The sequence below is a fragment of the Sciurus vulgaris genome, assembly GCF_902686455.1.
Source record: "Sciurus vulgaris genome assembly, chromosome: 14".
In the NCBI taxonomy this organism is placed as follows: Eukaryota; Metazoa; Chordata; class Mammalia; order Rodentia; family Sciuridae; genus Sciurus; species Sciurus vulgaris.
In genome coordinates, this window is record NC_136475.1 from 6,265,790 (window position 1) to 6,289,146 (window position 23,357).

Here is a 23,357-nt window from a genome sequence, read left to right on the forward strand (position 1 = left end):
TGTTGCAGTTTGGATAGGAGGTGTCTCCCCAAACTCATGCGAGACCCTGCAAGAAGGTTCAGAGGTGAAATGACTGAGTTAACCCAATCAGCGGATTAATCCACGGATATGGATTAACTCGGTGGTAACCTTAGGCAGGCAGGGTGTGACTGGAGGAGGGGGGTCAAGAGATGTGTCGTTGGGACTTACATCGTGTCCCTGGTGAGCCGAGTGCTTTCTGCTTCCTGACTGCCACGTCCTGAGCTGCCTTTCTCCAGAACTCTTCCACCCTGAGCTCTGCCACTGGCCGTCCAGGGGCCGAGGCCTCCGAAACCCTGTGCCCCACATGGGCTTTACCTCCTCTGTTTTGTTCTTGTCAGGCCTTTTGGTCACAGAGACAAAAAGCTTACCAGAACGACTTTGAACCTAACAATTCAAAAAGTGGGAATGAGCAGATCAATCACGATTCAATAATTCGGTCATTTTAAAATGGCTCATGATCTCAAAAGAGGCATAGGTTCAGAGGGGATCACAATAAAGGAAGAGCCAAAGGAGGGGACCCATGAGAGCCCGCGGGGCATCTCTAATATGCAGACCGACAGGGGCACCAGAGAGGATCCCGGGAGCTCAGGACCACCCTCTGTGACTGCCCTGGTGAGGACCGGCTCCTGTCCCCGGCTCTCCTTCCATCAGTGATGACTCCACCTGCAGGTACTTCCTGGTTTCCTCTAACATCTGCAGACATCCACTGGGAAAGCAAACTGCTCTCTGCACGAACCCTGGTGGAGTCACGCTCCCTTCTCGAGCCCTATGGACAGTCCTCTGAGCCCACATGGAGTCACACCTGCAGTGCTGCCACTGCCCGTTGCTCAGCTCCGAGAGCTCTGTGGCTTCCTGAGTTGCGTGCAGATGGCCAGGGACCCTGGGAGGCTGCTGCCGGCCCCGCCCGAGTGTCCCTCCGCTTTCAGGGGTTCCATGACCTGCCGGGATGTGGGCAGGGGTTGCAACAGCCTGCGCTGGTCTTGAGGTCCAGCAGATGGGAGAGACCTGCACTGACTGCAGCTTCCCCCAGGGGGCCCCAGGGAGAACTGCAGTCCTGCAGATCGGCTCACTGGTCCCACGGCAACGCCCGCAAGACCTCCTGTGCTGTCCCCCCTCCGTCCTTCAGCAAAACTGTTTATTCCAGCCTCAATCCAAAGCATCATCCAGCCAGAGCTACCTGGGCTCACCGCTGGCACAACCAGCGCCTCCGTTCCCTTTGGAGGATACGATTTGTGACCAACCCGTCCCCACGTCCTGCCCACACCCATCAGTCTCCGTCTAATGGCCTTCTGTTTTCCCTCACCTGTGGCACTACCCTAAACTGTTCCGGGGGTGAATCTGCGTAGGTGCCTGCCACCTGCTCCTACCACTGCAATGCACATTCCGCGTCTTGTTCCGGAATGTGTCTCAGAGCCCAGATTGAGTGCTCCACCGTTAACTGTTAAGTGAACGAGGTTACCTTTCTGTTCTCTTTTCTTTCTTTTCTTGGGGGGGCAGGGTGATTATCAGGGATTGAACCCAGGGGTGCTAACCACTGAGAAACATCCCGAACCCTTTTGATATTTTATTTAGAGACAGGCTCTTGCTAAGTTGCGTAGGGCCTCACTGTTGCTGAGGCTGGCTTTGAACTCACGATCCTCCTGCCTCAGTCTCCTGAGCTGCTGGGAAGACAGGCCATGTGTCCGGCCTGTTCTCTTTTCTGAGAACCTCCCAGCTCCTTCCTTTGCTGAGATCCAAGTCCTCCAGCACTAGGCTTCCCCTGCCACCCAGATCCTCAGGTCCAGGGGTTTGGGGTGAGCACAGAGTCGTCCCCTTTGACACGGCCCGACTGGCACTTTTCCCACTTTGTAGAACCTGAAACCAACCCAAGCAAACAAAACCCCAGTCCCTTGAGGCTTCCGCCATCCCCCCTCCCAGTGGCTCCCAGCAGCTGCCACCTGGCCACTCTCCTCTCCTTATCAAGCCTTTGCACTTGGTACCAGTTCCTCTTCTTTGTCCCAAACCCCAGAGACCTTGATGCCATCTGAGTGACCAGCTCCACGACCTCTCGGTGCCGGGACTCTCTCCCGGTGACGCCCACCCGTCCCTTACTCACCCACCCCAGGGCCACACCCTGTGGCTTCTCATCACGTGTAACACTTTCGTTACTGGCAGCCCCGCCAGGGAGCCTCCCTGGTCCCCGGGTGCCCAGATTCAGTCGCCTACCAGCAGGAAATAGGCAAATGATGGAAAAGGAGAAGGACTTGGGAGCAGCAGCAGAGGGCGTCCCCCTCGTCCCAAAGAAGCCGTTGCGATTTACAGACTCAAAGGCCAGCCAGTGCCTGTGTGTGGGCATAGCCAGGCTGCGCTGATCAGAAAGCTGTCATGTCCCGAGTCTGGGCGCCTGGCAGGCCCGAGGTGGTGGTCATTCTCCGCCTGAGGTCGTTCAGGAACTTTCTCCTTCAATCCACCTCTGAACAGCCAGCGTAAGCACCCCGTCCTCAGAGCCTGCCCATCTTCCCCCGACTCTCCGTTACCCCACTGCTCACGAATCCCAGACACGCAGCGGCCTGCGGGCCTGGGACCTGCTCGGCCTGCTCTGCCGCCTCCCATCCGCAGTACCTACCGCCTTCCAGTCACTGCTGAGGCCCGTGTATGTCGTACCCCCTGCCTGGCTCCTCCGTCTGCCCGCGGCACTGCCCAGCAGAGCTCTGGACCCAGCCAGGGTCTGCCCACCTGGACTCTCCACCAGAGCCACCCAGCACCTTGGGAGAGCACGGCAGCCCATGTGCACCGGTGACATTGAAAACCAGCTGGCCTCCATGGTTGCTTAGCAACCGTTCCCTGATTTGATAATGAGTCGGCTCTTCCATCTCTACAGAAAATATTCCAAACCTCCCCACTTTCTTCCACCCCTGCCACACCTCCTGTTTCCTCACCTAGAGCAGATTAGCAGAAGCTAGCGGGCCCCTCCCCAACCCCATCAGCCCAGCCGTCCAGGGGCTCTCCCCCTCCCTTGGGGCTTCAGGGGGAGGGATGTGGTTCTGCTACGCAAAATTGTTCAGGGAATCTATTTGCGAGGCTTCGAGTTGGGACCAGCCCCAAGACAGCACGTGTCCCTCTGCACATCAGGAGGAGTGGAAGGCACCTGTCAACCTCACCACCCTCCCTGCTCTGGTTAGAATAAACCCACCCTTGCAAGCATTCGAACAAAAGGGTCAGATGAGACACTGAAATCACAGAAATCGTTGCTATCTTCTGTCAAAACGACCCTGCAAAAAGAGCCTCATTTTAAGTCGTTGTCTTACTGGGCTGTGTGCTGCTGAGGAGACTTCAAAACTTGCCCACAGATCCTTCCAGACTTTTCTCATTCAAGGTGGAGCCTGATTTCCCTCCCACCGGATGCCGCTGGCATGAGTGAAGCAGGACTTTCAAAGCAAGGTCAGCAGAAGTGACACAGCTTCCACCTGGCTCTTTCCAAGGCCCACTCTTGGAACCCAGCCGCCATATTGTGAGGGTCCTTTGATGGACAGTCCCGCTGAGGACCCAGCACAGCCAGCCAGATCTGCACACAGGGAGCCCATAGCCCACTCCTGGTCCCACCCCGGGGGCCTCCTCAGCCCACGCTGGCTGGAGCAGACACATCGTGTTCCCCCTGATGCCTGAGCAACCGCAGTCACACACAGTAAGTAGTGTCTTCCTTTATGTGTTAAAGCTTATTTATTTATTCCACAATAGATAAATCAAACCAATGCTTTGGAAATAATACTGATAAAGCACCTCCACACCTTTAAGTGGCTTAAAAAAGGATTTCTCGTTAAGTCTCAATGTCATCGGTCCTTTTCTCCCAGATGCGTCGTGGGACAATCAAAGCATAGAGCACTGTAGAAGTAATCTGAGAAGACCTGTGTCACGCAGCTCACTTGGGGGAGAAGCAGCAGAGGCCAGGCTTGGACCATGCGGTGTGCGGGAACATGCACGCCACGTCCCTGGCGCAGGCACCTCCACCCGCCTTCCCACCTGTCCTTCTCTGCCAGCTCCTTCCTGCCAGGGCTCACACTTGGCTGAACCTGTTGCAGCTCAAAGGTTTCCTTAGCTTCTCATGGTCCTCTCTCCTCCCCTCCACGGCCAGATTTCTGAAGGGGTCTCTCTGCCCCCTCTCTCCAGGTTCTCACTCCCAGCTGCCTCCTGAAGACCCTGAGCTTCAGCTCGGCTCTGGTGTCTCCCAGCTGAGACCTGGTGGACGCTTCAGTACTCTTCAGAGGGGCTCTGCACGCCTCTGGTCTGTACTCCGTGCCTCCTGTCTCCTGGCTTTCCTTCCGCCTCTCAGAAGAGAGGGCTTCCTTCTGCCTGTGCTCCCAGCCACCCCAAAGGCGCTCCATCTGCGCTGCCTCTCCGTCTCCCTCGCTGCTGATTGGTTCATGCCATGAGTCCAGTCATCTGCTTTATGCTGAAAACTCCAAAATTTCTATCTCTCTTCCAAGTTTCTCCTGCACCCGGAACTGGCACCAAACGCCCTCACCAGTGTTTCCACGCAGCTTAAAACTCAGCCCAGTCAGAAGCTCAGCTTACGTCCTCTCCAAACTCCTCCACCATTCTGTCAGGGAACAGGCGAAGCACCAGCCTCTACCTACTGCCTGCAGGGTATGTGGGGGTGGGCTCTGCAGCACCCCGACCCTCGCCTGGGTCTGTTCAGGGCGAGGACTGCCATCCCTCTGGTCAAGTGACTGACCAGGCCTAGGAGGTGCCATGTACTAAGCTGTACCCAGGGACAACACAGCAGGGACAGGGACCCAACCCCCAGATCAGGGAACTTCCACCCAAACCCATCCTCCTGCCCCACAGCTGCCAGCCCTAGGCAAAGCACTTCCCATCCCAAGTGGGGCCTGGACCCCGATTTCCCTGTCTCCTCTGTTGTGGGGAGACATAGATTCTCAGAATCAGTTTCCTCTGGGTTTCCGTCAGGGGTCACAGACTTTGCCTTTCTTGTTGGGGGAAGTCATGACGGATGAGCAGCCTCTCCGACTGAGACTGGTTTTCCATGATCCTTTCTGACTAATGAGCCTGAGCAGAAAATGACATATTGGGCTGGTTCCACGGAGGGGAGTTCTGTTTTGATTTCTGACTTCCTGTTTTAGTTATTCCCTTTCTGTCATGGAAACACAGACACAGAGAGGGTCATGTACCGGGTTGAAATTCACTCCTGTGAGGCTGGCTCATGACCTAGAGCAGGGGGCTGCATTTTAACATCACGTGACAAGCGCATCTTGAAGCTGGCGGTGGGAACGAGAGGTTCTGTCGACTCACCATCGATGGCAGAAAAGGTTGAGGCCGAGGGGAAGCTCGGTAGATGCCGGAAATCCTGACTCTTCCCAAGAGCCACACAGAGCTTCCTAGATCAGGCCCCTGGGATCAGCCAGTTTGGGATGGGATCGCAGGAATCTTTATTTTAACTAGCATTCTGCTGGTCCTGATACACAGGGTCAAGGGAGTTTGAGAATCTCTGGTGCTCTGAGAGCAAATATTACATAGCACAGTAAAGGCGTGGACATGCACTGTGGCCAATGAGAGCGACGGGCAGGGCAGGCAGCTGGGTGTCCTGGGGGAGAGCCCAGCTGTCCTCACCTGTGAGGACATCCTTTGGTCTTCCTCTCAGGTGGCATCCGTGGCTCAGAACATCTGGAGCCACTAATTACACACTCTCCGTTGGCTCGCCATCGAATCCCGGGATTGCAGAAGCAGAGTGTAAGAATGAGGGGCGCTGCTTGAACCCGAAAGCTGAAGTCAAACCCCACTCAGAGCTTCCAGCATAGAACCTTCCGGAGCAGCACTTAGTCAACGGATTCCTCCCTCGGGTTGCAGGAGACTTGGTTCCAGGACCCCCATAGGCCCTGAAGCCCAAGGATGCTCAGATCCCTCACATAAAACGGCACACATTCCAAGTGACACACACAAGTCCCCACACATACCGTAAGCCGCCTCCAGGTTACCCATGGTGCCCGCTGCGCGGCTGCATGTGCAGGCTGCGTGGACAGAGCTGTTCTGAACCGTTCAAGGACTAAGTCTGTCCGTGTTCAGAGCAGACCCTCCTTCCCAAATATCCCCGTCCCTGACTGGTGTGGGAGCCACGGGTACGGAGGGCGACTGCGCACACGGAGGGCTGGGGAGGGAGCGGGCGCCCTGGGAGAAGAGCCCGAGCCCGCCTCACGAGGGGCACCAGCAGTCGGGCGCGCAGGCGGAGGGGTTTCTCCACTCCTGTGCCCGCCGCCCCTTGGCTTTCCCACTCCTCCTCTGGGTTCGAGGGGTCGCCCTCAGCTCTACTGACGGCCTGAGCCCTGTCCTCACCTCCTACTCAGGGACTCCGATGGGACATCACTTCCCTCTGCAAGTCCCTCCAAGGGCTGACCGGCTCACCAGGTTCCCGGTCAGCCCGAAACCACATAGCCGGATGAGGAACACTCAAGAGGGCCTGGGAGCCCGGCCTTCCCGACCGGTCAGGAGCACCAAGTCCTGGAACCCACTCGCTCCTGAGTCCAGACGGCACCGCGCCACCTGGGTGCTCGGTGACACCTGGAGAGAAAGCGAGGTCCCGGCCTGCACAGCCCATGTCGCAGCTGGGTGCCAAGGCAGCATAGCATGCCGGGGCGGCTCCCGGGGAACCAGGCAGCCTGGTCTCCGCCCCGCCTCCCACCTGCCAGCAGTGACCCTGGCACGAATTTCCGCAGCTCTTCCCTTGACGGGTAAAATCTATTTCCCTGCCCACATCCCCCTTCCCTCCGGCCTGGCCTGCCATCTGCCTTGAGCAACAGGATGCAGGAGCAGTGGCCATGTGAGCTCAGAATCCTGAGCCTCAAGTGGCACCAAGATTGTCACACAGGAAAGTCACTCGGGTCTGCAGAGGATGAAAGGATACCTGGAGGAGAGCCAAGGCCCCCTGCCAACAGCACAACTGCCCACCCAGCAGGCCCCAGGATGGTGAGGAATGACAAGTCGTTGCTGCTTCGTGTCACTGGGTTTTGGGTTGGTTTGTTACGCAGCAATAGCTCACTGAGACACCATCAGACCCTCTCTCCATGACTCCCTCCGGTGACCACAGCTCCTGATGACTCAGGACAGGTGACCCAGTGCTGTTCTCCACAGGGCCTGACCCCTAAGTCGGGCCACCCTGGGGATCCTACGGGGCTTCCTGGGACTGAGGTCTATGCTGACCCCACCAAGCAAGAGTTCTCCCACCTGCTCGTGCATTTCTTCCTTTATTATTTAGCAATGTCACCGAGTGCCCCACACATGACGTGAACACTGTGCTTGCTAGTCAAATACAAATGACCACAGCAGACTGAAACCTCTGCCTTGTGGCTCTTGTGTTCTAGCAGAGGCTGAAGGAGAAAAAGCACAGTAAGTGAAAAATAAATCATAGTGTATGTTAGACTTATTAGTACCCTGAGTGAGGTAGGAGTGCTGATATTCAAGGGAGTGCATGTGGTAATTTTAAATAGAGTAACCAGGGCAGGTCTCCCTGAGGAAATAAACCACGCAGGTCATTGGGGAATAAGTTTCCAGAGAGCAGGTGCAAAGGTCATGGGGTTGCGTGGTGCCTGGAGTGTCTTTGGAGAACTGTGAGAGGTCAGTGTGGCTGAGGCAGAGAGAACAAAGGCGGAGGCGAACAGGAGAGATCACAGAACTGACCTTTCCCATAACCCTATGAGCGTTCCTTTAAAAAGTGTTCCAGCAACCAGTCTGGAAAGTACTCAGCTGCATCTCCGGCCCTCTAGGTATCTGAGATCATGTGATCAGGACTGTGATCCTTTGGCTGTGGACCCACAAAAACATCCATGGAAGAGCTTCTGCCTGGACTCAGCCCGGGTAAGGGTGGCAGGGAGCTGGAGGTGGTCAGGGTGCAGGAGAATGGTTCCCTGCAGCACCTGTCTCGGGGAAAGGGACCAGGAATGCATGCTGTGCTCCTTCGTGCCGGAACCTCAGAGTGAGTATGTGCCCAACGCCTGCTTCCTGCCCAGGCTCGAAGCCCCCAGGAAGCAGGGCCCAGTCCCTCTGGTCAAGGGGGTGCTAGGGGACTTGCTATTGGCTCCAGCTATCGGCTGGTCAGGTTGATTGCAAGGCCCTCTTTATTCCAAGAGGCTCTGGAACTACTTTGCACAAGAGAGAAATGTGTTCTGGGTCTTCATGTGATCCAGGTCTGATTCCCTCTGTTTCAGGACAAGTCCATTGTGAGACAGACCCTGGGGCACAGGGGCTGCCGGGTAGGAAGGATGGGACTTCAGGTGCCAGGCAGCTCCCAGACCCAGGCAGGCCAACACAGAGCTCGATCTCTGTCGCCCCCTGCAGCCCGGAGGCCGCACTGCAGGCTGCGGGTCTCATAGGCTGGGGACCCTGGATGAGGGTAGGTTGTCGTTTGCTGCCGACTGTCTGCTTTGGTAGGATGCTAGCGAGACTTTGCAGCTATGCAAATGTGAAATGAAATCGGAAGATTATGTAGAAATATAACCTGCGTGCAAGCACTCCTGTCCAAGTTACCCTCTCGGTTTGTGCTCGACGTGCTCCTCTCTGTCAAGTTCATTTACGGAATGGTAGTATCTTTCAGAGGATGTTGTCCAGGAAAAATGATGTCCAGTATAGAGTGTCCTTCACTTTTCTTCAGTTTTCTTTCTTCTCCCTAAACCCGGAACCAGCAGGGGTGGTGCGTGCTACAGGGTTTTGTGGGGGGTGCTCACGGCAGTCGCTCACACATCTTGAGATGAAAAATTGGGTGGAAGGGAAGCAGGACCAGCTTTTGCTCCTGGTTGGGGTGGTTTAGGACACACAGGTTCTAGTGGACGCTGGACACACTGCTGCTCCAGAGCCTCCCGGATTAAAGAGGAGGGCCCTCGACCATCTGCTGCCTCCAGAGCCCACGGTGGGCACACAAGCACGCATGGAACTCATCCGGGCAGAGCACACACACACGTACATGCAGACACGTGTTCATGCTTTTGCACGTGCACCCCATACACACGTGGCACGTGCTGACATTTCCTTGCCACCGGGCTCCCTGGCGCCCCCAATGGACAGGTTGCCACACTGTGCGCCAATCCCCTTTCGCCCTGTGGCCTGCAGGGCAGTTCACTCAGATGTGAGCACTGGGCGGGAGCCAACCTGGGCCTCTCCCCCATAGCTCCTCCATGCTAGCCCTCGGCCCGCCTCAGAGGGAAGGCTTTGGCGTGGTCTCCACGGAGGGGAAGGAATCAGGAGGCAAGCCCTGGGAGGTGGGAGAGGAGTATTCTTGGCATCCGTGAACTGCGCCCGTCGGGAGCGGCTTCCATCTCTGACTTTTAAATCTCTGGTGCCAGAACAACCTGCCATTATTTACATCAGAGTCCTGCAGGATCTGCGCTGTGGGCCTGGTTTTATTTGGTTTGGAGCCCAGGGCTACACACAGGGTAGGCAAGTGCTCCACCGCTGAGCCACCCAGCCTCTGTCCTGCAGAATCGGAATCACAGGCCCTCACCCGCCGCACTTTGGAGTATCTTCCAGTCATCTGTAGAAAGCAGTCAATATATGTTGGCTTTATCCATAATGTCTGGGCCACCTACACCGTGTATCCTTGGGGTAGGAACCTTTCAAAGGTCTTTGCATCCTCAGCTCTGATACAGGAGTAGTGCCCATTAGATGTTCAATTGTTTGTTTGTTTTTTAACTTACGTAGAAAATGTGATCGAAGTGGGAAGAGACCTGGATATGCCTGGGGGCCTGGGCCAGCAAAAATGTGTGACCAGGGCTGGGATGTAGCTCAGCAGTAGAGCTCTCGCCTAGCATGTGCGAGGCCCTGGGTTCAATCCCCAGTACCATCAAAAAAAAAATAAAAAATAAAAAAAGTGAGAGTAACCATGTGCTAAAGCCTCTAACTGGGAGGCTGTTACAGAAGACAGCTCCAACCTTGAGTTCCTACCTCAGCAATCTGAAATGCAGCTCAGGGCGAAGGGTCACAGCATTCAAAAAGGAAGCCAGCTATCCCAACCAGAAGCCACCGCCACCCTATAAACAGGGACTTGCCAGTTAGAAACCCCCAGGCCACATCTAACTAAGGACTTCCCACTTGAGCCAGCCACTCTCTTCTTCTCCTGCTTGGGGCACATCTCATAAAATCTGCCCCTGCACGCCCACCTGGAGAAGCCCTGAGTGGCAGCTTGTATTCTTCCAACACAAAAATCACAGTCCACTCAAATAAACTCTTTAAAATCTTGCTGGGCATGGTAGCACACACCTGTAATTCCAGGGACTCGGGAGGCTAAAGTCGGAGGATTGCAAGTGGAGGCCAGCCTCAGCAATTGAGTGACACCCTAAGCAACTTAGAGAGTCCCTATGGCAAAATAAAAAATAAAAAGGGCTGGGAATGTGGCTCAGTGGTTAAGCGCCCCTAGGTTCTATCCCTGGTGCCAAAAGGAAAAGAAAATCCTAGTGTGCCTCATTTAATCTTTTAAGCCATGGGTGCAGGAGATGAGCTGGCCATGGAAGAGGAAGCCAGGGTCAGGCTCACTGTAGAACCAGACAGAAGGCAGGGAGGGCTGGGGGCAAGAGCTGGGATGAGCTAGGGCCTGGCAGCATCCAGGTGGTCCAGCCCTGAGAATCCCAGCCCCGCTTTAGGATAGCTGGATGACCCTGCAGGCTCCGAGGCCAGGCATGCACAATCAATCAGGCCTCCCCGACTCCAGGGGTCCCGGGGATGCCCCGCCTACCTTCCCCTCTCAGAGCTCAGCGACTCCTCAGCCACAAGCCTTAGGTGCCCCCAGCATACCTGACTCATCATGCCCCGGACGTACAGGGCTCCCCCACCTTGCCGTCCCGAGTCGCTCTCTCTGCAGAGATTGCCTCTTGAGGCCCAGATTCAAAGCACGGAGCCTGGTGGCTCCGGATCTGTGCAAGGGCGCCCCTCCACCTTGCTTCTGGGGTTCTCCTTACAATGCACCATGAACATCCTACCAGAACCAAGAGATGTCCCCTCATTTGTCAGCGATTACGCACTGAGTCAGCGCCTTCTGTGTACCAGCTGCTGTAGTAGACACTAGTGAAGTGAAGCCCATCAGGCCTCCAGCTTCACGCATTCCTGGAGCTTCCTTTTGCACCCAGTATAAGGAGGCCCTTCCTTTGCCCTCAAGGCTTCACGGGCCCTGGCCTGCTGGTGCTGCTCACCTCCTCTCTGACCCTCGCTGTCTGGCCCCAGCCCCAGCCTTCCACTCAGTGCCAAAGCTCTTCCTCTGCCAGCATCTTTCCTGTCCCAGCTCCTTCCTGTCCATCAGCCTCCATTCTAAAGCGTCAGACCACCTGCCCAGCCCGTCTGACTGAGCCCTGAGCCAGCTGCCTGCACGTTCTGACATGACCTGCCTGATCGTCTCCTTGTCCATCATTGGCTTGTTCAGTGCTTCTGCCTCTCAAGGGCGGGATCCAGGGGAGATGGGTTTCTCCACCACTGGGTCCCCAGCTCCGAGCGGAAGACAGTTTGTGGAACAGCACTGGACTCCGTGGGCCAGGCCCGAGCTTGAGGTCCAACACAGAAGCCCCCTGACCTTCAGCTTGTCACTCACTTCTCTCAGTTTTCTCGTGGTCACAGGGAGGTGAGAAAACACTGCTTTGCTGGGTCACTCGAGAAAGAAGGGACACAGCTCTCTCAGGTCAGAACGAGTCCGGGGTGCCGAGCGGCCTGCCCCACAGGAGCAGCACCCCAGCCACCCTGCCAGCAGCCACGGTAGCATGGCCTCTGCTCCAGCTTGAGCCCAGCCACAGACCTCGTGAAATGGAGAAGGATCGGGGCTCTGGGGACCAGAGTCAGTTCCAGTGCAAGCTCTCAGCCGGGTTCCAGCCCGGGCACCTCGACTCTGGGACCCCCTGTGAGCATGCACGCGAGGTGTCCTGAGGCTGTGGTGGCCTTCCAGGACGAGTCTCCATGTTCCCTCAGCCCACACACCGAGCACTGTGCACAGGACAGATGGAGGCCCCTGGGGGGTCTCCTGTAGCCAACTAGCACAAACTCCATGGCTTCAAATGACGCACATTTATTATTTTTCACATTCTGGAGGTCAGAAGTCTGAAAGGGTGTCAACAGACTTCTGGGGTCTCTGAGGAGGACCTGTTCCCTTGCCTTTGCCAGCTTCCAGAAACACCTGCTTTGGGCAGCACATGACTGGATCTTCAAACCCAGCAGCATGGCCCCCTCCCATCCCCCTCTGCCCCGTACCCTCCTGCCTCCCTCTTATGCAGTCCCTGGGATGACACAGGGCCCCCTGAAGAGCTCGGGATGCGTGACCTAATCACATTTGCCGAGTGCCTTTGCCACGAAGGGTAGACACTCAGATTCTGGGGGTGAAGCCGTGGATGTCTTTTTGGCTGCTCTCCCTACCACAAGCAGGATGGGCTTGGCGGTGGGCACCAGCTGCCTCCGGCCTCCCTAGCGGCTCTGTTCGAAGTAGAACTCAGTGCGGGCCGAGGGCTCGCTCTCCTTGGCAAGCCGCACTGGCTGCTGGGGCTTGTCAGGGCCACAGAGGAACCAGCCAGGACAGGCAGCAGCCTCGAGCCTGAAGGCAGAGCCCAGGCTGCTCTGGAAGAAGGTGAAGCGCGTGGCCTGTTCGCCGCCCTTGTACAGGTCCTCGATGTTCACATCCTGTGGGACGGGCGAGGGTGCAGAGGGGGTGTACACCCAGGGGCCTTTGGGCTCTGCCAAAAGGGACACAGGGCAGGGCTTTCCCCAGGGATGCGCCTTCTGCAGATTCCCGAAGGCAGGGCTTTAGCGTTGGGGACAAGGGAGATGGTGGAAGCCTGAGGACCGAGGGTCCAGATGCATGCGACTAGGGCCAGGCTGGGTCTGCAGCCTCCCGAGGAGGGCAGGGGCTCACCTCCAGCTGCAGGGAAGGGCCCTCTCTGGTCTCCACACATGCCAGGCAGCGACTCCCTCCCTGGATCCCCAGGAGAATAGGGACCTTGGCACGGTCCAGGTCCCTGTTGGGAAGTACGCAGATCTTCTCTGGGAGGAGGAAAGAGGCCGGAGATGAGGGCAGCCCGGGCTGCAGGGTCTCAGGCAGCAGAAGCCCTGCTGGCCTGGCCATGCCCAGCAGGGCCAGTGGAACCCTGCAGCGGTCCTTTCAGGCCAAAGCTTCCCCTGTTTCTTTCTGTGGTGGTGGGGACGCCCTCTGGTGGACACAGAAATGGAGAGAAGTAGGGCTGCGGTGGGTGGAGTGTGACACAGGGGATGGAGGTGGGGAAGCTCACCAGCACGGCAGTCGTCCGTGTCAGGATCACCCACCAGGAGCTGGCCGTCTCTCGTGTATAGCGCCTTCTGATCTGCATCTTTGATTCTGGAACATGACATCACCACTGAGACCCCAAGCCCTTCCTCTAACCCACTGCACTGAGCGCGTGGGGGTGCTGGGCCTCTCCACGGGTGAGCGGAGGGACGCTTCTCCACCGAGCAGGTCAGGGCGGCCCTGTCTCAACCCGAGAGAGAAGGCCTCCTCCCCGGTCTTCTGAGGCTGGGAGGAGTGAGGGGAGTCCCCGCCTTCCCGTGGAGGGTAGAGAGTTTCCCAGGAGGCTCAGGAGGCTCCGAGGCACGGTGAGCCTTATCCCAGATCTTCTGGGCCTGCCCCAGTGTTTTATGAATGTTCATTTTCTTTAATAAAAGAACTCATCAAGTGTATAATGAAGCATGATTTGCTTTTCAGATATTATGAAGACTTTTTCTAGGAGAAAACCTCAAATGGGAAAACAAAATTAAAAACATGCCGTGCTACCTTAGCATCCAACACGACTGTCAGGCCCGGGGCAGGCTTGGTATGCTCTGGGTGGGCCAGACACAGGTCAGCAGAGAACCACGCAGTCATGACCAGCCTGGGAGGGCCGGCACTGCTGGGCAGGCTGGTAGGCACGTGGAACAGCTGTCACACAGGCAGCTCAGCCGCCCGGCTGGTTTCGAAGGTGCCCATCAGCGGCTCCCAGGGCCTGGGAGCAGGGCTCTGGGCCCGTGCCACCCCTCCAAGCCGTCTCTCTCTAACAGCTGGTTATAACACCTTCACTAATGACTGTATGCACAAGCAGTTTCACTTGTGTAATAAAAATAAAGATCTGGAAAGATCTTGGGCTTGCTGGTTGACGTTCTCCCTCACACCTGGACAGCTGGGACCTGGCGGCTCACCTGTCAGCAGCATCCTCTTTGGAAGCCAGTGAACAGTAACCAAGGATGCAAATGTCAAATGAGGCTAAATGCAGACAGGAGCTGGGAACCTGGGCTCAAGGTACGGCCACAGACAACACCGTGAACACAGTGTCACTGGACTCGGGGTCGCCTCTGAGCGCTCAGACAGCCCCCTGGTGCAGCGCGGAGAACAGAACTCGGCTTCCGGGCTCTGCCTTTGGTAGCTGCCTGGCATGGGGGGACATGGGCCTCCGTTTCCGGTCTGTAAAGTGGAGCTCGTCATGTTTCCTGTACAGATTTCTAGGGGCAGGACCCAGGCGGTAGAATGGCTGGCATCTTGCAGAACCTCGGAAAGAGCTCTTGTCGTTGCAGTGATGACGGAGTGTAATTATGGGGTTTCTGTGGAGTCCCGTCCCTCTGACTCAGCCTTCCTTCCCTCTCCCCGTGTGGTCCCCAGACCCCCTGAGGGGAAAGCAGGGGACACAGCAGGACGACTTACATGTAGTATTTTGCCATGGGGAGGGAGCACATCCTGTAACCAGGGGTGTCTGGTCCTCACTAAGGGGGAGGAGAGAAGGGCTGTTAGAGAAGGAGGAGGCGAAACAGGGGCATGCACAGCCCCGGAGGCAGAACCACCCCAACAGACTGCAGAAGCCGCTTAGCCATAACCAGCCTGCCAGAATCCAGCAGCACCTGGCTCCCCGCACCCAGCTCCAGGAGCTCAGTCCTGTCCTCACTGGGGAGTAGGAGGAGCCAGCAGGGGTGTGAGCCTGGTGTGTGTGTGTGTGTGTGTGTGAGCGTGTGTGTGCGCACATGGGCTCACTGTGCCCATCTCTGGTGCTATGGAGAACGGTTCCCCCAAATAACTTAGCAGGACACTTCCTTGCTGAGAGGGAGATTGTGCAATCAAGCCCCACAGCTGGAGGATGAAGCTGGAGCAGATCCAGCCTGGTTGGAAGGTCACACCCCTTCTGTCCCCTGACCTAGCAAGGGCTTACCTATCCCCGAGCCCAAGAGCAGAGGGAAGGGCACCATCGCTACGAGGCCTCTCCAGCCACCCTCCAGGCAGGTCCTCCCGCAGGGTGGGGGCATCCTCCCCAGGGATGATCCTGCTCTCCTGGGCTGTTGAAGGGAGCCCAGATCCTTCCGTTGTGCTCCAAGTAGAAATCGGGACCACCTTCAGATTCAGAGGCCGTACTTTCCAAAGCCAAGAATCCTAAAGCAGAGATTGCCCCTGGCCACAAAGCTTCACGGGACCCTGCTCCTTGCCTAGAGGGTCATCCTACCCCAGAGGGCTTCCATGAAGTGACCACCCTGCAGAAAGGCCAGTCCAGACGTCCAGACTCCAGCATGAACAGCAGCCAACTGTGAGAGTGGCCAGAGCTGCCGTTACCAGGGGGTCTAGTTGTCACCAAGTTAGAAGGGAGGCAGGAGGAGCACATGAGAACAAGGGACGAGACAGGAAGAAGCAAGGAAGACCAGCAGAGGGGAGCCAGCTCGGGACAGGGCGGAGCCATGCACGGATCCAGGCGGTGGGGCGGGTCCAGCTGGGCTGAGCACTCTGAGCTCCAAGACCTGGGTGTCCTGGAGCTGTGACCAAGGTGACTTTGGGTACTGTAAACACCACTGTCACCGGGGACAGGTCATTTTCCATCCCTGAGCCTTGAGGCCAGAGTTTGAGAGTTGATGAGGGTGAGGAAGAGCCGGGTAGGTGAGCAGATTCCTGCCACACGCTGGCGTAGGGACCCTGCCACACGCTCTGAGCTGGCGCACGCCCTCGAGTCCAGAGGGTAAGAACAGATTTCCCAAAGGGTTAGTTATGAAGAAGCAAGTGCCTCGTTTTTACAATATTGAGATGCCGGGACAACCTAGGTGTTCTCAACTAACCTAATAGGCCATTGTTTGAAAAAAAAAAGCATGGCAAATCCAGTAAATAAGATGTATGCGTACATTTAAGACGATAGCGCGGAGGAACATTTTATAACATAATTTCCAAATATATTCTGGGAAAAGTGCAGGTTATGAATAATATGTACATTATAGCCCTTCCACACACATACAGAGACACACATACAATCATAAAGACTGCTGGTGTTGTTATAGCACTTATCTATGACTGGTAGGATTACGAGTGACTTATTAACACCTTTGAACATTTTTCCTATAATAAGCACAAATTTTCTTTGTAATATAAAGAAGGTCTTATTTTTTTTAAGTGCCCAGTTAAAATCATTGGCTCTCAAATATGCCTAAGCAACTGGATCACCTGGGGGACTTTTTTGGGGGGCAAGGACTGGGGATTGAACTCAGGGGCACTTCACTACTGAGCCACATCCACAGCCCTTTTTCGTATTTTATTTTGAGACAGTTTCTCACTAAGTTGCTCAGGGCCTCACTAACTTGCTGAAGCTGGCTTTGAACTTGCAATCCTCCTGCCTCAGCCTCCTGAGCCACTGAGATGACAGGCATTACCACCGCACCTGGCACCAGACTCTGAATAAACATTATTTCATGAGCTGAGGGTACTGATTCAGCAGGGCTTGAAGCAAGTCCAGTGACAAGCCAGTCTTGGGACCTGGTGTCCTAGCTCAGTTCTTCTCACTCTTTAATGAACATACAAATCACCTACAATTCTTGTTAAACTAGACTGTTCCTTAGGTCTGGGATGGGGACCCAGACTCTGCGTTGCAAACATTCAGCTGGGTGGTGTTCATGGTGCTGGTCCCTGGACCCCACTTTGAATTACAGAGTACTAGCCAACACGCAGCCCAGGTGGTCCAACAGCAGCTAGGTCTAGAAGCAAGCCCACTTGATGTGCTCCCACCCAGCCATACTGCTGAGGTGCCTTTGGTTGTGGCAACAGACGTGAACAGCCGGTTAGGTGTGCTGAGATCTGGAAGGGGCAGACTGAGTGAAGGGCCCTGTGTGAAGCTGAAGACTGCCCTTGGTCAATGTCAGTTCAAAGAGCAGATGGGGATTCCGTGGTGGTCTAGCCCCACTGGATCAGCTGGGCTCTATAACCCACCCTGGTGGGTGTTCTGCAGACTCCATATTGGGCCCTCTGCCTGGGTTCTGGCTTGATCGTGATGGAGGAAGTGGGGACAAGAAGGTGGCTGCTGGTGAGAGCCCTGCTGAGCCCGCCCTTACATCCCCAGAGCTTTCCCTTCCCTTTAGGCCCCAGATGGCCTTGCACTGGACCTTGGCCTCTGTCCCTCTTTTCTCCCTCTTCCTTCTCCCTGGACACGGCCTCTAGCTGTCTCAGTCATCCTCACATCTATTCTGGACCAAATTCCACTGACAAATGGTGCTGAGCTTTGTCCATGTTCTCCTTCCCATCACACATGTCCTGTCCTCTCCTTGTCCTCCCATACCGTGTCTCCATGGCCATTGTTAGCTTCCACGGAGCCACATCCACAGACTCTTTTTTGATTCCCTTGCTGTTTGGTCACTACCCTCACAAGAACGCTTGATATGGCCGACGCCCTTCCTACCTCTCCTCTTCTGTCTCAGGTTCATCAGATTCTCCCTCCTCCTGGAAGGAGCTGTCCCAGAGGACACAACATCAAGTCCTGAGCACTTCTGTGCCATGTCCTGTGGAGCTGCAGTTCTTGGACTTCCACCACTGCAGTGATCTCTTGATCCAACGCCTCCACACATAGTCCAAACGTCCTGCTTGAACTCCAGCCGTCTACAGCGCACCACACCGCCTCTGGGTGTCCCACCATTACACACAACCATACGTATCTAAGCTTAGATAATTAGCTTCTCCTCCTTCCAAGCCACTTCCCTCTCAATTCCATTCCTCACACCTCCAGAATATTCATTGTACTCATAAAATCCATAAGCAAAGTCCAAAACCTGAGGAGAACCCAAACTAGCTCCCATTTCTCTGACTTTGTGTCTGCCTTGTCGGCAAATCCTGATGGATCATTCTTGACACATAACTTTCTGCTCTTAATGGCCATGCAACTCCACTGTATTCCTGGTTTTTCTGCCTTCAATCCAGAGCACCCCTCGTGAGGTCTCTGGACTTCTTTTCCTAGTATTTATCTCTCACCACATCCTGCCCAGCTCTAGAATCTGCAGTGGCTCCTCATTTGGCCACCATTTGGCCCTGATCTGCCTGTATGATAGTACATCACTCCTGTGTGGCACTAAGGCACCTCTCCAGGCAACACGACTCCTTCCTCATCTTCTCAGAGAGTGTCTTCAGCATGGTCTTTGATGTCCCTCATCAATGTTCATTCAGACCTCTCAGTATTAAAATTGCTGGACATGGTATCCATATGGAAGGGTTCAGTGCTAGTTCTTTCCCATTAATTATCCACGCAGACTAGGAGCTCAGGCATACAGGGTCATGTCACTTAACAGCCAGTCCTCAGGTTCCGCATCTATAAATCTATGAAGTTAGATTACGGGGCTAAGGTTCTTTCTAGGTCAAATTATCTTTGATTCCATGACTCAAAGTTTAATGAATCCTTCCTTTACTGTTAGAACCCTGCTCTGAAGACCTATTAAGTTTCACTGTGTTGTTCATTGTTGTACATTAAGACAGTTGTTTCTCTTATAAAAGTCGATAATCTCCTGAGGTCATGAAGCATGGCTCTCTTGATGCTCTCCCCAGGTGCCCTGACTGACATTCCTAGGTGCTCATGAGCAGGACATGGAAATGCACACCCCAGGCTTTGAATGGCAAGGCTGGGTTCCAGACCTAGCTCTGCCACCAATTTGTCTTGCTGCCTTTGTCACTGAGTCTCCATTTTAATCTCTCATTGGAATGAGAGGTTGGGCAAACTACACAGTTTTCAAAACTGTGTAGTTTCACAATGAGAGTTTACACAGAAACTACTGACTGTCCAGGGAGGAAGGGACCTGCTTTTGTTGAACAAGAAGCAATGGAGACACTGGAACCCTGCTGGGATGCCTCTTGTCTACTGAAGCAGGCACTGGACATCTCCAAGGGGCTCCCACGTTCACCAAACGCTGCCTGACTTCCACTGGCTGAGGTGCTTTTCTTGGCCATTGACTTCTAAAGTCAGTGGTTCTAGATATTTAAAAATCTAGAGTTGATTTACCCTATACCACTCCTCAAATCCCACTATGCACTGCTAGACCAAGTTCTGTGAAGGGGATTATTTGTTAACCAGACAGCTCAACAGGTGGAGTCAAGGGGGGGTGCATTTCAGGGACATAGAAAAAAAGAGGAAGGCAATACTGCCAGCCCACCACTGACCTGCAGATCCTGGGTGCCTGGAACCCTGACGTCTGGATCTCCAGCTGGTTTCTCCAGGGCATCTGCCCTGCCTTTATATTACTGGTCAGGGTGGGTCAGGCCGGCCACAGTCTCTGTAATTGGTTCCAGGACAGGGAGGAAGAAGAGCCCACAGATTTCACAATGTTTTTGACACAGTATGGCTAATAAGATGGTGGGGAGATTAATGAGTATTTATCAGAGGGGGAGAGAGTCACCCATAAAGCCTTGACAGAGGCCAGGCACTGAACCTCATTCTGTGGCTACTGTCATTGACTATATTATTATTGGTTTGGCAGCCAGGTAAACAGTGTGGGGTCAGACATCACTGATGCCCCATTGGGCTCAATCCAAGGCTTGGGACATGGTTACTGCAAGGCAGAGTAGGTCTGAAGGGGCCAAGGACAGAACAACTTATGGAGCTGAAAGCGAGATCGGGGCTGATAAGCATTGGGAAAGTGACCCTTGCTATCTGGAAAGATGAGGGCGGGTGTCTCTGCTTTTCAATGGTTTAATTAGTTGATATCACCCTGATGAAACAGAACATCTAGGGAAACCCAGCTGTGGAAGATACTGACCTTATTATATTCACCCTGGGTCTGGGCAGGTGCTACGTGCTGTGCACTACCGGGGAATATGACAGTATGAGAGGTCAGAACTGAACACCCAGTTCTCTAACTGACAGTACTTAACACAGGCTCTCCATCCATCCACTTCTTCGTTCACCCACCTTCTCCTTCATTCATCCCATCATTCACCCACCCATTCACCCATTTCTCTATCCATCCATCCATTCCCCTCTAATCATTCACCCACCCCTCCATCCATTCATCCATCTGCCCATCTATCCATCTGTCCATTCATCCATCCATCCATCCAGTCGTCCACCTATGCATCCATCCATTCATCCATCCATCCATCCAACCATCCACTGTCCCATCCACCCACCCATCCATCCGTCCATCTGTCCACCCATCCATCTTTCAGAAGGGGCAGAGAGGTTTGGGCCTAATGCCCTCTGGAGTCTAGTAGCTTTGCTGTAACTCTCCATCTCAGGTTCTCGTATCATTTGTAAAGTTCCACAAAGGACTTGCTGAGGAAACGGGAGGGGTCAGCCCAAGACCCAGATGATTACAGGATGAGAAAACAGAAAAGATGGGCAGGAATAAGACCAGAAAGTTGCTTTCTGAAGCCAGTGATCATTCTCCAACCCCTCTCCCGATCTCGCACCTCTCTGTGGGAAAGACTAAAGTGTGGGTGTCATATCAGGCAATAAGTGAGTGTTTACCAAGCTTTTAGCTGCTCTATGACAAAGACATGACCAGTACTCAGTTCCTGTTAAGTAGCTTCACAGCTTAGCTGGGAGCAAAGTTGTAAACACTTGAAAGATAATTTAATGACCAGAATCTCTAAGCTATGGACTGAGGGCATGTTGAAGATTATAGTTGCAGAAAAACTCCTTGGTTAAAAAAAAAAGAAAATTTAGAAATTGAAATGACTTTGGACATGATATCTTGGTGGCCCTCCAGATGGAGAGGTCTTTGCTACGGAGCTCTGGAGAAATAGGTTGATCATACTTTTCCTCAGCACCTCTAAGGCCAGGGTCTGCACAACCTCTGGAAGAAGCACTAACAATGTGGGATTTGTGGTTAAAAATCTGAGATTGTTCAGGAAAAACAGTCTCTACATCATTCCCACCCATTTATCCAATTTGTTTTCTGGAATGACAGTAAAAGTACACTCTTCTACTTGGCAGAACTTTGAGTGTCTGAAGGGGCTCCCTGTGTGTTGCTTCTTTGGTGTGAAGACCCTCAGCACCTTCACCTCTTCCCTGATGACCTGCCCTTGGAGCCCCTCTATACTTTTCCATTTCTGGAACTGGCATGAACCCCACATGATGTGGAGAGTGTGTCTCTGTAATCACAGGTCCAGGCCTGTGGCCTAATCAACAATTACAGAAATCTATTACCACCAGGTCTTTTTCACTTGAACAACCACAATGCCAGAATCCACTGCCACATATACCCCAAGGTAGTGTTTTATGTTCCTCCCTTTTCTACTGACTTATAAATGTCGGCTCATCTAGGCAAAAGCCCTTTTGAATTCTGTCACCCCATAAATAAGGAATCAAATCACTTCGGGCTGAAGAAACCTTCAAGAATGAGGTGGAATTTGAGCTCCACCCTTAAAGGCTTAGCTGGGTGGAGGAGAGGGAAAGAATGTTCCGGGTGGAGAAAGAGTTGCCACATTCCATGCTCACTGGATTCCAGTGTTGGCTAATGTTCAGAAGCAAACTGATGCAGCCCTAACTTCAAGGTCATCTGGGGTCAGATTCCAAGCCCACTTACTACAAGAAGGTGGGCACGAAGCACTGCCAGAACAGATGACCAGCGCTCTCAGCTCAGCAAAGGCTTCTTGGAGGAGGTGACATCTTAGCAGGGTATGAAAGATGAGCAGCTTCTCTAGGCAGGGAGGATGCTGAAGAGCCCCAAAGCAGAAGAGCATCGTAAGACTGTCTACAGACCCACAGATAAAGGGGACAGGAACAAGGTGTACAGAAACACAGCCTGTCACCTAGAGCCCATGTTCTCAGCAGCCCTGGTGGAAGCTGTGCTGCTTGTTGCCTGGGGACCTCAGCTGTACCTGAGCTGGAGTTGCTGAGGCCCATGGAGGTCATCCTCCTGTCCTGGCCACCTTCTTGCTCCTCCCTCTGAAGACTTTGAACCTGCCAGGCTGGTCCAACAGGTGAGCTGCAGGTGGAATAGCTGGGGGGCTCAGATATGGGACCCTGCTCTGGCTTCTTTGCTCAGTCCCCAGGATGTTGGTAGGGACACTGGAGCAAACTCTGGCATACGGAACTAGAAGTGTGCAGATAGTCAAGAATGATCTAGATCTTGCTGAGGCAGAGAATATTTAACCTATTTTTCACGATAGGCATTTAAGTAGACTATTTGGAAAAATAAAGGGTCAGACTTCATTTTGAAAGAAGGAAAAAATGGAGAAATTGCCATCATAATCAGAATGCATTGATGGCCCTTTCCTTGGGTCTGAGTCATCTATTGCTTCATAACAAGTTATTCCAGAACTGGCAACTGTGCACTCTGATGAGCTCACAGTTTCTGGGGCAGGAATCTGGGCAGTGCAGGCTGGACCACTCTGCGTAGTGTCTGAAGGCTGCAAACCAGCTGTCAGCTGGGCGGCTGTCATTGCTGAAGGCCTGACAGAGCCAGAGGACCTGGTTCCAAGCTCGTGCCTGTGGGTGTGGACAGGAGGATTTGATTTTCATGTGGGTGTCCCTGGGAGGCTCCAGAGCCAGTGAGAGAGGAAGAGGAGAGATTGATAACGAGAGAGAGAGAGAGAGCACCTCAAGATAGGAGGCACAGTGTCTTCCATAACTTACTCTCCCAAGGGGCAACCCATCATTGCCACATCCCACCAGCCCAGGGACACCTCTGGTGCAGTGTGGGAGGAATCCACACAGGGCCGCCATGCTGTCTTCATTCCCAGAGTCCACAGTCAGTCACCACACACTTCATGCTTAAAACAACAAAAGTTTATTCTCTCACAATCCAGGAGGCTGCCACGTCCTTGGTGTCCTGCCCTGGCAAGAGGCAGCCTCAGTCCATCGCCCCAGTGCCTCCTCTGTCTCTGGGTCCTCTCCTTACAAGCACACTGGCCACGTGAGAATTTACTCCACCCAATGCAGCCTGACCCTGTCCTAACCATCTATAAAGATCCCATCTCCGGCTGAGGTTCCGGAAGGACACGATGACCTCAGGGAGGACACTATTCGATCCTCACAGCAGCCCTCTCGGAAGCTGGGTCCCAGACCTTGGAATCCCAGGGACTGTCGGCCATTCCAGCTCGAAGCACAGAATTTTTAAAATTATGATCATTATAATTTTGGTACTGGGGATTGAACTCAGGGGCACTT

At 54.2% G+C, this 23,357-nt stretch overlaps 1 protein-coding gene across 3 annotated transcripts; it reads right to left on the reverse strand.

Annotated features, from left to right (window-relative positions):
* Positions 1–12,032: 12,032 nt before the first annotated feature.
* IL1F10 (interleukin 1 family member 10) lies at positions 12,033–23,334 on the reverse strand. 3 transcript variants are annotated; one of them, XM_079110640.1, is made up of 5 exons: positions 22,067–23,334; positions 14,672–14,730; positions 13,254–13,339; positions 12,881–13,008; positions 12,033–12,648 (listed from the first exon to the last, which is right to left on the reverse strand). In XM_079110640.1, the coding sequence occupies exons 2-5, from the start codon at positions 14,701–14,703 to the stop codon at positions 12,436–12,438; spliced, it is 459 nt and encodes a 152-aa protein (XP_078966766.1). In that variant the 5' UTR covers positions 14,704–14,730; positions 22,067–23,334; the 3' UTR covers positions 12,033–12,435. The 3 variants fall into 3 exon arrangements, with proteins under 3 accessions (XP_078966766.1, XP_078966764.1, XP_078966765.1); XM_079110638.1 differs by lacking the exon at positions 22,067–23,334 and adding an exon at positions 19,406–19,460; XM_079110639.1 differs by lacking the exon at positions 22,067–23,334 and adding an exon at positions 15,171–16,387.
* Positions 23,335–23,357: the final 23 nt, after the last annotated feature.